Source organism: Canis lupus, chromosome 30, assembly GCF_048164855.1.
Source record: "Canis lupus baileyi chromosome 30, mCanLup2.hap1, whole genome shotgun sequence".
In the NCBI taxonomy this organism is placed as follows: domain Eukaryota; kingdom Metazoa; phylum Chordata; class Mammalia; order Carnivora; family Canidae; genus Canis; species Canis lupus.
In genome coordinates, this window is record NC_132867.1 from 41,032,076 (window position 1) to 41,046,172 (window position 14,097).

Consider the following 14,097-nt stretch of genomic DNA (forward strand, 5'->3'; position numbering starts at 1 on the left):
AAGGTGTCAGCAGGCCCACGCTCCCTCCGAAACCTGTAGGCGAGGGTCCTTCCCTGCCTCCTCCACCTTTCAGGAGCCTAGATCTTCCAGAGTTCCCATCTGCCTCCACTGTCCCTGGGCCTTCTCCTGGTCCCTTCATATCAGCTTACCTATACACGTGTGCTCTATGTCCAAATATACCCGTTTACAAGGACACCAGTCATACTGGATCACGGCTCACCCTAAAGACTTCATTTTAACTTAATCAGCCTGTCAACAATATAAATACCTAAAGTAAAAAAAACAAAAAACAAAAAACAAACAAACAAAAAAAACGGGGGAAAAAAAGTGAAAAAATGAGAATATTTCAGGATTCATTAAAAAAAAAAACAACACCTTCAGTTAAAGAGCTTAAGTGCATTTGAAATCCTACCCACTATAAGCCAGCCAAACAACACTTTAATTAGCTATCAAACTTTTAAAACAAATCAAAGGGGTTGGGGGAAACGAGTTGGAATCAGAACGTGCAAATAGCATTTTTTTCTCTCCACTGCCAAAAATCTCCCCAAACCACTCTTCTTCTTCTAACTTAAAGGCCATTGGAGTTATCTTTTATAAGATGAAGAAAACGTGTGACTAACAGGAATTTGTTCTATATTGGCATTGCCAAATGGACTTGGCAGTACCTTGTATCACTAACTTCAACATCTGAGTCTCTTGGAGCTCCTTAGTCTACCTGTAAATTACTAAGGAAGAGGGTCAAATTCTGCCCTTTGAATATCTCGACATTACCTAGCAGTGCTTGACAGATGCCAGGCAGATGGTGAACACCTCCCTGACTCACTGACTAAATTCGCTGGGCACCTGAAAACAAATACCATCACAGAAACCTAAGATCAATCTTACTGAATTCAGATGAGTTCTGTGAATGTATTTCTCAAACCAGAATCAGGAAATGTTTTCAGTTATTGGCATACGAATACTACTATTTTTTTAAGATTTTGTTTATTCATGAGAGACACACGGGGGGCGGGGGAGAGGCAGATACACAGGCAGAGGGAGAAGCAGGCTCCATGCAGGAAGCCCAATCCCAGAACTCCAGGATCACGCCCTGAGCCGAAAGCAGACGCTCAACTGCTGAGCCACCCAGGTATCCCTTAAATGTTTTTTTTAAAGATTTTATTTATTTAGAATAAGATGTTAATGGTGGGGTGTCAGGAGTGATATATTCAAATAATGTACCTCTCTACTTTCTCCATCTTGGCTACCTTCCCACTTCCTCTGTCCATAAGCCCCTATTTCTCTCCTTTTCTCCCAGGCCCCCGTCTGCCAGACCATCTCCACATGTCCTTTGGATCCGTACTCCACCCCACTCGGTGCTCCCAAGAGGCTAAAGTCAACATCCACAGCAATCGGGCTCCTTGGCTTTTAGCTTCATGTTAGATTTGAACAGCAGCAGGCTCCAAAGGGACCGGGGACGAAAGGAGACCTGCTGGGACATCTACTTCCCCTGTGTCATCCCTGACAATCTTCCAGTAACAGTAACTTCACCTTCTGTGCAGCTGGCAGCTCTAAGGGAAGCCCTGGCACCCCACTCCTCCAGTTCCCGGGGCTTTGTGATCCTCCTGTGGATTCCCCAAACTCTGTCCAGTCCTGTCTGTCCTCTACGTTATACTCCAAGCTTCCCCTTTTGTTCCTGCCAAACATGGACATGAGACACTGATATTGTCTCACTTGGGTCACAATAAACTTTTGGTTCAAATGATCTTTTTTTTTTAAGACTTCAAGTAATCTCTACATGCACTGTAGGGCTCAAACTCATAACCCCAATGTTGAGAGTTGCACACTCCACTGACTGAGCCAGCCAGGTACCCCAATAATCCCTTCTTGGCATTCACTCTTTCATCATAAGCTTCATGATTCTCTCTCTTGTTCAGATTTCTATAGGCCAGAAATAATAATTTTTCTCTGAGCTGAAACAGAGGTCTCCCTCTTCTCAATAATACCAAACTCTTGGGAAATTAATCTCAAAACACCCACCAACGCTTTTTTTTAAGATTTTTATTTATTTATTCATGAGAGACACAAAGAGAGGCAGCGACACAGGCAGAGGGAGAAGCAGGCTCCATACAGGGAGCCTGACGTGAGACTCGATCCCAGGTCTCCAGGATAATGCCTTGGGCTGAAGGCAGCACTAAACCGCTGATCTACCCGGGCTGCCCCCACCAATGCTTTAGAGACCAGGTAGTACTGTGGTTTTCAAACCCCACTGCTAACAACCCAAGAGTGCCTAAAGGACACATATGTTCTATAAACAGCACTTTATCCATTTTACAATGTTTTTCAGACTTTTTATTTGGGAACAATTTCAAACTTACAAAACATTGCATGAAAAAAAAAATACAAACAATACCTATATTCCCTGTACCCAGACTTACGTGCTGGCAACGTCTCGCATTTGTTCATCGTTTGTACCACATACAGACACACACACACAATACGCGTTCTGAGCCCATTGAGGGTAAGTTACATACATCGTAAGTACTTCAGTATTTCCCAAGAATAGGAATAACGTCCTACACACCTACTCTATACAGTTATCAACTTCAGAAAAATGAATACAATAACTTTATCTAATCTGCCACTAACATTCCAATTCTGTCAAATGACCCGAAACTGCCCTTTATGTAGCATTTCTTCCCTTCCAAGTACAACCACCAGTCTAGGGTCACGTGTGGCCTTCAGCCGTATCTTTAGCCTCCTTTAATCTGGGACATTTCCACAGCCTGTCTTTACTGTATGACATTAAAATGTGTTTTTTAACAACTTAAAAGTCACAACCACATATATGAAGGACTCCCATTTCCAGCTATGATGGTGAGGTAGCAGATCAATCGTCCCTTGAGAACAATTAGGAAACTGGAATTTAAACAAACTAACTCCTTTCAAGGTATGTGGGGACCACTGAGTCACAGAGGCCCTCAGGCCAGGACCCAGAGAGGAGGAGCATTCATAGCGGTACAGGAGCCCAGCCTCCCACCCCATTCCTCCTGGGAATCTTAGCATATTCCAAACCAGCACAGGCAAAGAGGCAGCAAAGCTGGGCAGAGCCGTCAGTGGTAGCACAGAGCTTGGGAAATGGAAATAAACCACAGAGCTATTGCACAGCCAAGACTTAGGGTGGGTCATGATCCCAGAGGAGATGGAAGCACAGAAAAATGAGCTGACGTCAGAGCCAACTCCCTCTTCTAGGCGCTCAGCAAGGCATAAGCAGCACACGACAGCTGCAGAGGCGAGCAGACAGTGCGTGCAATGAGGTAGGGGGTGGTGAGGAGGGGCACGGCTTGCGAGAGAAAAATACTATCATCCAAAGTCTCTACAAAAAAAAAAAAAAAAACAAAGTCTCTACAAATTTTCACTTTAAATAGTCCATTAGTTACTTAAAATGACCAAGATTACCAAAAGGGAAAATAGACACTACAAGCAGACCAATAGCTGATCCAGATACTGAATTTGCCAGATTCAGACTTTAACTGTGATTAATGTTCCAGCAAAAAGACAATTTCATCAGGGAGCTAGAATAAAACATAACCAAGTAGAAAATCAATATAAAAACTAATAAACACTAATAATGAACAATATAAAAATAAATAAAACTAATAAAGAATTCAGAATTGGGCCCCTCCTCCGCTCCAGCCGGCCTGGGGTGGGGGGTGGGGGGCGCAATAAAAAGAAAAAAAAAAAAAGAATTCAGAATCAAATCCCCACATACACAGCCATTTAGATCAAAACTAATCCTGTTGGGCAGCTTCAGTGGCCCAGCAGTTTAGCACCGCCTTCAGCCCAGGGTGTGATCCTGGAGACCCAGGATCGAGTCCCACGTCGGGCTCCCTGCATGGAGCCTGCTTCTCCCTCTGCCTGTGTCTCTGCCTCTCTCTCTCTGTGCCTTTCATGAATAAATAAATAAAATCTTTAAAAAAAAAAAAAAAACAATCCTGTACAACAGGAGTAGGAGATTGTCTTTTCAATAAATGGTGCTGGGCCAATAGGCTATATACAGCTAGCAGCTGTTTTTTAAACATTTAGGGAATCACACAGTACCATCATCATCACAGAAGGTTCTACTGGACCATGCAGACAGAGACAAGGTGCTGCTACACAAATTTTATTTTTTTTAAGATTTTATTTATTAATGAGAGACACGGAGAGGGGGAGGGGGAAAGGGAGAGAGAAGGAGAGGTAGAGAGGGAGAGAGGGGGAGAGAAAGAAAGAGGCAGAGACACAGGCAGAGGGAAAAGCAGGCTCCATGCAGGAAGCCTGACGTGGGACTCAATACTGGGTCTCCAGGATCAGGCCACGGACCGAAGGTGGCGCTAAACCGCTGAGCCACCCAGGCTGCCCTCCTGCACAAATTTTAAATTGCACAAAATAATTTTTTCTGTTGCTACAGAAAATTAGACAAACCTCTCCCCAGTATATCACAGCTACACTAGTTTCTGTTCATTACTGACGTTTAAGGAACAAAACAAGGCTGGTTTACAATATGAACACTTAAACATTTTTATTTAAATAAATAAATTTTAAAAGGTTAAAACTAACGTTGCAGATTTAAAGTCATCAAATGAGACTGCAATTTATGTTTGGTGTCAATAGGAAATGTTACACAATCCCAACTCCAGACGCCTGCCACTAAGATGTCCAATTGTTTCTAAATCATATCATCTGACATCTCAAAGGCAGCATAGGTGTTTGACAAGTGTTCCACAGGACAGGCCGACTGGCTTTTCCACCATCTTCCTCCAAATGAATCCATGCCAGTAAGACAAAGAATTATCAGACCTTGTGACTTCACCATGAAACAAAAACATCTGACCCCACTGCCTTCAAGCTTCCAGATCAGTTTCCTTGAAAAGCATCCTGATGCTGCAAAGTGAAATGTTTAAAAACTCACCATTTGCAATTCTTTACCTTTGTGATTTATGTCTTTTTCTTGTAACTTAACAGCCACAACTAAAAACAGAAATTGGACACTGAGGATGGCACTGCAACTGATTTCCAAAATCTAATATTGATCATATTTTGTTTTCATCAAAACATTTCATTGTATCAACTTTACAAGTAATGTTCTAAAACAGAATTTTTTAAATATGCAGAAAATATAACTTTCATCTATTTTACATACTGAACCACATAATATATAGGATTTTATTTTTGAAAAATAAATTAGTTAAGTGACCGACTCGTGATTTCAGCTCGGGCCATGATCTCAGGGTCGTGAGATGGAGCCCCACGTCAGGCTCCATGCTCAGCATGGATTCTGCTTGGGATTCTCTCTCTCCCTCTGCCCCTCCCCCCACTCACACGCACATGCCCACACTCTAAAATAAGTCCTTAAAAAACAGGATTCTAATTTAAAACAAACTTTTTGACACACATTGACACAGTAAAACTCCATTATTGTTAGATGAACACACTCGGGAAGGGGTGAGAGGCAAGGGAGCGAGCTAACTTTTACCTAGTACTTCCCCATCTCTGCTTTGCCAAGGTCATCTGTGGAGGCCTGAGAACACCATGGGAGCCCCATTTTACACAGATTAAGAAAGGACAGAAACAGAATTCAAACCAGGTCACTCGTACTCCAAGCCTCCCTAAACCTTTTTCAAATTCACAGAGTGATGTTGTTTAAGTCAGAATGCAAAGTGCTGGGTCAGGAGCGGAGCTGTCTTCAGTCCACCAGGGGCCCCTCCACCTGAAGAGGTCCTTTCCCGAGGGCCCCCCCGAGCCGTACACTAAGCGCCTGTGCTTCCCAAAGAGTCGTCTCATTTGAAGCCTTGCCACCTCCTGTGGTAAACATCACCGTCCCCTCTACAGGCAGGGAAACATCTGAGAGCTCACAGAAGCAGCGCGCCAGCGCTCCGTACTTCCACTGTCAGGCTCTGCCCTCACTTCTCCACCCAGACTAACCATTTCTTCACGTGTCCCTTCCAGTCCACCCAGGCAGCCATAATCCTGCTCCCAAATGGAGTCCAAGACCTTCCTTGGTGAGTACTCTATCTATTGATTCTCCTTTATCTTCCACTCAATTCCTCAAGCTTATTCTACAGGTAAAAAAAAAAAAAAAAAAAAATCATACCCCTGAAAATGTCATTTTAGTCGCTATTTTGACATGATTTCCATGGATAACTTCCACCTGCCTCTCATCTCAAAATAAAAATAATTTATTATTATTTAGTCTCCTATCAACTACTGACATTTACTGACTTGACTCTGCTATACCCCAATCCTTGCTCCACGTATCAAGCTGAAAAATTAGCTTATTAGTGGGCAATCAACTCTACTCTCATCTGTGACTTTCATACCATCTGTAACCATCACCCCATCTGAAAACACCTTCCTCTTACCCCTCAAAGCATGCCTGGCTCCTCAATGCTCATATATTCTCAGAGATCCTCAGGGAACACCCTTCCCATGAAGACTCCAAACTCTACCACTTACCTGCCCAATTTCCTAAAGGGAGTTACTATGCTAAAATCAGAATTAAGTCCCATTCACTACGTGACACTCATTTTGTCAACATGGGTCCTTTATGGCCTGAACCCAACCAAGCCAACCCCCTAGGCTCCAAAAGCAGCTTCCCCTCGAATCAGGTATAGTTGCCCTCTACTCTCTTCCTGTCTGCATTCGTTCCTCCCTCTGTGTTGCTCTTTGTCATTCCTTAAGCTGACAAACGCACATCCACTGGAGAAGCAAAAGAAACCCCAATACTGCTCTAAGACCACAGGGCCAGGAGGGCAGGTAGATCAGCATGTCCATCAGCTCTTGCTGTCACCTTGCGATCCTTGGATCACCTCTCGGGGAGCCATTCTCGGGGCCATGGCTCACCAGATTTGTCTCAGAAGGCCCAGGGAAGAGCCAGCAGCCCTCCTCCTCATAAAAAGAAAAGGGAGAGAAACTTTGTTTCCTTCATGTCACCCATGTCAACAGCCAAAACTAAGTGAAAGATGCCTTAGAAGGACCTCTTGTAGGCCAGGCCTCAGGCCAGAGATGCAGAAGCCTTCAAGGGCCAACTCAAGTTCATAGTCAAGCCTTGAGCGTGAGCATGACACCAAATCCACTTTGATCCTCCCTTTCTCTTAACACCCAGGTACCTCTAGCTCTAGCTTTGTGATACTGAGCAATTCAGAAAAAAGAGCTTGCAGAAAACGGGTGGGTGGGAAGTCCCTCGGAACCAAATATTTGGGCACAGAGAATACAGTGGGAGGCAAAAAGAGGGGCCCTGCCCTCCCACGGACCTACATCATAGGATGACAATAAAAATGACTTTATCTGAAGGAAAAGTGTGGTGTGCTGCAACACCTGACAGGACCAATGGGAAGACAGATGTTATCTAGGCAGACCAGGAAATGAGACTGCGCCTGAGGCTAAGTCCAATAATACAAAGTGTTTTGGGCCATGGTACAGGTTTGCTTAGGTTTTTGGGTGGTGGTGCTTTTTTAGAGAGGGGGTGTTTTTTGGTCTGTATCCTAAAAGCAAGGAAAAGCCACTGAAGATATCAGCAGGGAAATGACCTAACCACACCTAACTATTAAAAACTACACAGGCGGGCAGCCCGGGTGGCTCAGCGGTTTGGCGCTGCCTTCAGCCCAGGGCGTGATCCTGGAGACCCGGGATCGAGTCCCACGTCGGGCTCCTTGCATGGAGCCTGCTTCTCCCTCTGCCTGTGTCTCTGCCTCTCTCTGTGTGTCTCTCATGAATAAATAAATAAAACCTTTAAAAAAAAATTAAATAAATAAAAAAATAAAAACTACACAGGCTACACAGTCTGGGCAGACTGGAAAGTGACAATGAGCAAACAGAGAAACAGGAGGCAGAGATAGGGGCCTGGGCTCAGAGGTGGCAGCAGACGCAGGCTAGTGAATCCAGGATGCAGCCATGAGGAAAAAAACCTGCTTGTGCCCTGAGGAGACTGAGAAAGCCCAGTGTGAGGTGGGCTAGGGGGATGGACGGCACGAATGAGTCAGAGGCAGGAAAGGAGAAATCTGTCCCGGAGTTCGCCACACTGGGCCAACAGACATATGAAGCAAGCTGCCAAGTTAACAGGAAACAGTGTTTCTCCCAAGAACACACTGTGACAATGACCCCTTTCAGTGACTGCTGATTTCTGATTCACAAAAAGCCTATTTTGTAAAATCTCAGACTGTCAGAAATTTTGCTGTTTGGAATTACACCAGTAAAAAAGGAACATCCCGCTGTTCCCTACAGGATCAAAGTCACTGGGACACAGGGCAGCAGCCTTGATTTCTAGCTAGTTGCAGAGCTTCAAATAAGGAATTTCCAGACACAACATTCTACACGATCTAAACTTTGTACTTCTCAGGACGCCTGGGTGGCTCAGTGGTTGAGTGTCTATCTTTGGCTCAGGGTGTGATCCTGGAGTCCCAGGATCGAGTCTCACATCACATTTCCTGCAGGGAGCCTGCTTCTCCCTCTGCCTGTATCTCTGCCTCTCTCTCTGTCTCTCATGAATAAATAAATAAAATCTTTAAAAATAAATAAAATAAACTTTGTGCTTCTCAAAGACACGAGGCCGCGGTCCATTGTAGTAGGATATGGTGATGCCCCCACACACGGCCCTACTCTGCTTGGAGGCCATTAAAACACGATTTAATGTGCACTTCACCTAAATTCCACCCTTCCCCAAAACCCACCGCGGCTCTAGCCTCTTGTTGGCAAGATGCCCATGGTTCTTCTGGGGTGTGGCCTCTCTTATTGCAAGAAGCCAATAAGCCTGACCGAGGACCCATGGGTGCTTCCTGATGGCTGCAGGCTGATTAGGCTGGGACAAACACTGAGAATTTGAAATGATGGTGAAATACACAAGGAGAAATGCCAAGTAGGAGTTGACTCAAGGCCCTAACTAAGCCTGGGGGTCTGGGCCAAACCCAGAAGCCACTGGCAGCAATATGGAAACTGAAGCTGTGTGTGCATGAGACTGCCCATGGAAAGACCGTGGAGTGAGGCGACTCCACAGGAAGCTCCACTAGCCGAAAGGCTGCTGCAGAGGACACGTCAGCAAAGTAGACCAAGACAAAACAGCCAGAGCAGGAAGACATGACTACAGGGTCTGGGGACGGCGAGGCAAGAGCTCTTAAAGTCTAACTCTGATCACATCACCACAGATTCAATCTTTGTGCCCCTCAGTCTCATATATACATTTTTGATTTTGTGATCTCCAGACTCGTGCTAACCAATTCATGAGACCCTGATGTCGTTTTCAGAATGCCAGTTCATTAATTTGCTGAGACGTAACCACTCAGCCCACTGGCATGCTCTGCTACGGGTCAGGACTTTCCTTCCCTGAAGATAAACGCACTCAGGTGACTGACTGCTCTCAGAAGGTCACTGGCTGAGCACGGGATCAGAACAAGGGACTCCGAAGCCAATGGTCTAGAGCTACGGTATAACCAGGGACCTAGAGCACAGCCGACAGGGTCTCCATGGGAGACAACATCCCAGATGGTGAGATGTGTGAAGGAGGGTAGGGGTTGGTGAGGCACCCAGAGACTAGCAACAGCCCTCCAGATGGAGGAAGGGGAGACAAACGGCTACCAGCGTCAAGTCCAGCAAGAGCTGAGACTGTCAAGGAAGCCCTGGGGAGGAGTCATGGCCATGAGTAGGAGGAGACCCCCAATCTGAGGATTCCAAAGAGGGAGTAAGGACAGGGGACTGCAGTGGTCATGAGCGTTCTCCCTTCTAACTATGTATGGCTGCGCCCTTGGCCAGGTACATCAGCCCACGCCAGAAACGTGTACTGTTGAATTCAGGTATCTTCTTGTCTGGACCAGTGCTAGAGACACACTCTGGGCCACTCAGAAACACTTGTCCTGGGCAGCCCGGGTGGCTCAGTGGTTTAGCGCCGCCTTCGGCCCAGGGTGTGATCCTGGAGTCCCATGTCGGCTCCCTGCATGGAGCCTGATTCTCCCTCTGCCTGTGTTTCTGCCTCTCTCTCTGTGTCTCTTATGAATAAATAAATAAAATCTTTAAAAAGAAAAGAAAAGAAAAGAAACACTTGTCCTAGAGACCACTCAGGGATGGTGAGGAGTCCAATGCACAGCGTTAGACCAGCCTTAAGCACCAAAGACTCACTTAACTGTAATTTAGTATGTTAGTTAAGCGCAGAATCAGTCCCAGAATCTTAGAACTTCGATAAGGCTCCCAAACTGACACCTGACGTCAGAGCTCAAGGTGAATCTCAATCTCTGAATGGACAAGTCCTGGGATTCCAGACTTAAATCAGGGCTGGAAACTGACTGGTGGCAGCTGGCAGGGCGGCATCTGACTCTGGGTTTCAGCTCAGGGCATGAGCTCAGGGTCGTGGGATCGAGCCCCACACCAGGCTCAGAGCTCAGCACAGAGTCTGTTTGGGACTCTCTCCCTCTCCCTCTAAAATAAATCAATCAATCTTAATAAAAACAAGAAACGGGCTTGTCTGTTCACCTAGAAACAAGTAAATACACACGTATCTCTACCGAGACTTTTAACTCCATGCAAAGTTTCCACAAGGCAGGATTTTTCACTTATACCAACGCTTAATCTTTAGAGTGGAGCTTTCTAATTCTAAGAGTATGGAATCTTCACGCCGAGGATGAGAGGCAGGTAGAAACAGGAGCCACTAAGGGAGACCCCAGGGAGCTGGCCACGTTCCCCCCAGCCAGCTTACTAGGGATGTGTGAGCTCTGCGCCCCAGGGCACCTCACCCTGAGTCCCCACCGACTCTCCCAACTGCAGCCACAGTGGCAGTTCGTGGAAGGTCAGCCACGGGCACAGACTGCCGTCCCATCCCTGCCTGCTCACTGCAAGTCAGACTCACTTTTCTCTACAATCTTCAATTTCTGGAAGCTTTCCAGCACCTCCCCATTCAGGATCCGAGGTAAGAAGTCCCGGATCTGCATGACTTCAGTGGTCAGCCGCTCGAGGTCCTTCTTCCGGACTTTAACGAATTCCTCTTTAGTCCCCACGTGCTAAAAGGAGGAGCAGATTTTCCCATTATTACCGTCTTTCCGGACGACTGCTGCCCAAGTCGGCTGGCTTCCTTCCTTGGACACCTCCTGCTCACAAAGCTTTCAGAAGCTCCTCGTTACCCATCCTGCCCTCTGCTCCGCACACTTCAAAGGGGGAGCCAGTGTCTCCCTTCCCATCCACATGCCAGCCCCCCCCCAGCCGAGGCTGAAAATCGGGCAGCTCTCTGGTCCCCCACCCCCGGGGGCTGAGGCCAGCCGGACAAGCTCAGTCCCCCCACCACCAACAACCCCCCCCCCAAGGCCGAGGCCAGCCCCGGCTCCGGACAGGCTCTGGTCCCCCACCCCCACACCCCACCTCCATCCCCCGAGAGAGCCGAGGCCACCAGGGCACTCGTTCCCCCACCCCTGGCGGGGGGCCGAGGCTGATGCTCTGGACACGCTCCGGTCCCACCCCCCACCCCACCCCCACCCCCGGAAACCGAGACCTACACCAGCCGGACACGCTCGGGCCCCCCTCACCCTCACCCCCCCACCCCCGGGCCCAGCTGCCCGGCCCTCTGGGAGCGCCCCCCGCACCTCCGCTGTTCCGTTCATCTTCCCCACCCGCCCAGGCCGTGGGGGGGGCAGGCCGGGTGACCGCCTCCGGCCCTCACCGTGAACCGGACACTGCCCGGCTCCGAGCCCGGGTCCCCCCACCTCCCGGGCCCCCGCACAACGCCCCGGGGCCGCACTGTCCCCGCCACGCCCGCTGCCCCCTCCCGGGCCCCCTGCGCGGGTGGGCGCGGCCCGGGCGCTCCGGGGGCACCACGCAGCCAGTCGCCGGGGCCCGGCCTCCCCACTGACCCCGCAGGCCTCCTCGGCGCCGCCCGTCTCGCCCATGGCCGCCCCCGGCTGGTGCGGCCCGGCTCCCGGCTCCCTGCTCCCTGCGGCCCGGCTCCCTGCGGCCCGCTCCGTGCGCCTGCGCGCCGCGCCCTCTGACCCCGCAGGCCCCGCAGGCCCGAAAGCGCGGGAACGCGCAGCAGCGAGGCTCGAACCTCCAGGAGCTGGCGCAGCATCCTCCGCCCGGCGAGCAGCGGTGGGGGCAGCGGTGGGGCTCGGCGAGGTTCCGCGTCGGCTCTGCTGCCTTAACCGGGCTTTTAGACTCGCTGCCTGCAGAGCAGAAGGACAGGGGGATGCAAGGCTGAGCGGCAAGGTAAGCAGTCCCGGGGGCCTTCCCGACCCCGGGGGGCGCTGGGCTAGGGGCGGCGCTCAGCGGAGCCGAGGCTCCTCCGGGGGTCCGCCCGGGATTCGGAGGGCCAGCCCAGCCAGCCGCCTGTAGCCCAGACGACCACCTGCTCGGGAAGATGCCACCTGGTCCATTCACCTGCCCCGCGGGCCGAGCGTGCACCATCGGTGCCGCCAGGGCGGTCCAGTGTACTGGGTCCTGCACAACTAAGACCTCGTCTGTTTCTGAGGCCAGCAGGTTGCCAACAACACCCAAGTCCCCCGAATGTTCTCCAGGCAGGAGAGCACACTCGCAAACAACCACTCTAAATCTGTCCCCATGCCAGGACCTGTACCAACCCATTATCCCCTGCATCTGTCCTGTACCTAGCCCCGGCATCCCCTGCACTGGGACCTGACCTCGTCCCTGCCCCTGCCATCCCCTGCACTGGCAATGACCCTGACCCTGCCATGCCCTGCACTGGCAATGACTCTGACCCTGCCACCCCTGCACCAGGACCTGACCCTGACCCTGCCATGCCCTGCACCGGGACCTGACCCTGACCCTGCCGTCCCCTGACCCAGGACCTGACCCTGACCCCAAACATCCCCTGACCCAGGACCTGACCCTGACCCTGCCATCCTCTGCACCGGAACCTGACCCTGACCCTGCCATCCTCTGCACTGGGACCTGACCCTGAACCTGCCACCCCTGCACCGGGACCTGACCCTGACCCTGCCACCCCTGCACCGGGACCTGACCCTGACCCTGCCATCCTCTGCACCGGGACCTGACCCTGACCCTGCCGTCCCCTGACCCAGGACCTGACCCTGACCCCAAACATCCCCTGACCCAGGACCTGACCCTGACCCTGCCATCCTCTGCACCGGAACCTGACCCTGACCCTGCCATCCTCTGCACTGGGACCTGACCCTGAACCTGCCACCCCTGCACCGGGACCTGACCCTGACCCTGCCACCCCTGCACCGGGACCTGACCCTGACCCTGCCATCCTCTGCACCGGGACCTGACCCTGACCTTGCCACCCCTGCACCGGGACCTGACCCTCACCCTGCCACCCCTGCACCGGGACCTGACCCTGACCCTGCCACCCCTGCACCAGGACCTGACCCTGACCCTGCCATGCCCTGCACTGGGACTTGGCCCTGACCCTGCTATCCCCTGACCCAGAACCTGACCCTGACCCTGCCATGCCCTGCACTGGCACCTGACCCTGACCCTGCTATCCCCTGACCCAGGACCTGACCCTGACCCCAACCATCCCCTGACCTAGGACCTGACCCTGGCCCTGCCATCCTCTGCACCGGAACCTGACCCTGACCCTGACCCTGCCATGCCCTGCACCGGGACCTGGCCTTGACCCTGACACCCCTGCGCCAGGACCTGACCCTGACCCTGCAATCCTCTGCCCCGGGACCTGACCCTGACCCTGACCCTGACCTGCCCTGCACCGGGACCTACCCCTGACCCCAAGCATCCTCTACACTGGGATCTGCCCCGGGCCCCGACACTGGGGCGCTGGGGGGCGCTGGCTCCGAGGGCAGCGGGGGCTCAGCCCCGGCCCCTCAGGGCGCCCCTAACGGGGCTGTCCCCAGCATCCCGCCCGCAGCCCCCAGCCCCCAGCCCAGCACGCGGACGCCGAGGCTCGGCGGGTGGCCGCCCGGCGCACGGAGCTCCCGCGGAGCGGGCCTGGAGGCGCGGGGCCTCCTCCAGGCGAGACCCGGCGCTCGCTAACCTCGCCGCCAAACGCCGGCTGCGGCGACGCCCGCCAGCCGAGGCCGAACCGCCGCGGGCCGCCCTCGCCCCCGGGACGCGCTGCGAGCGGCGGCGCCCGGCGCCTCTGTGACGCCATCAGCGCGCGCGCCGCCCCGG

The 14,097-nt window shown here is 51.5% G+C and overlaps 1 protein-coding gene across 2 annotated transcripts in view; it reads right to left on the reverse strand.

Moving 5' to 3' along the window:
- Nucleotides 1-14,078, reverse strand: part of HSF2BP (heat shock transcription factor 2 binding protein) — a 102,624-nt gene extending 88,546 nt beyond the window's left edge. The window contains exons 1-3 of one of the 2 annotated variants that reach the window (XM_072807127.1): nucleotides 13,961-14,078; nucleotides 12,035-12,149; nucleotides 10,850-11,000 (exon numbers count right to left, since the gene is read on the reverse strand). In XM_072807127.1, coding sequence (XP_072663228.1) covers nucleotides 10,850-11,000; nucleotides 12,035-12,055 — 172 coding nt within the window. In that variant the 5' untranslated portion in view covers nucleotides 12,056-12,149; nucleotides 13,961-14,078. Of the gene's footprint in view, nucleotides 1-10,849; nucleotides 11,001-11,843; nucleotides 11,989-12,034; nucleotides 12,150-13,960 lie in introns of those variants that run through there. The other variant, XM_072807126.1, reaches the window with a different exon arrangement.
- Nucleotides 14,079-14,097: the final 19 nt, after the last annotated feature.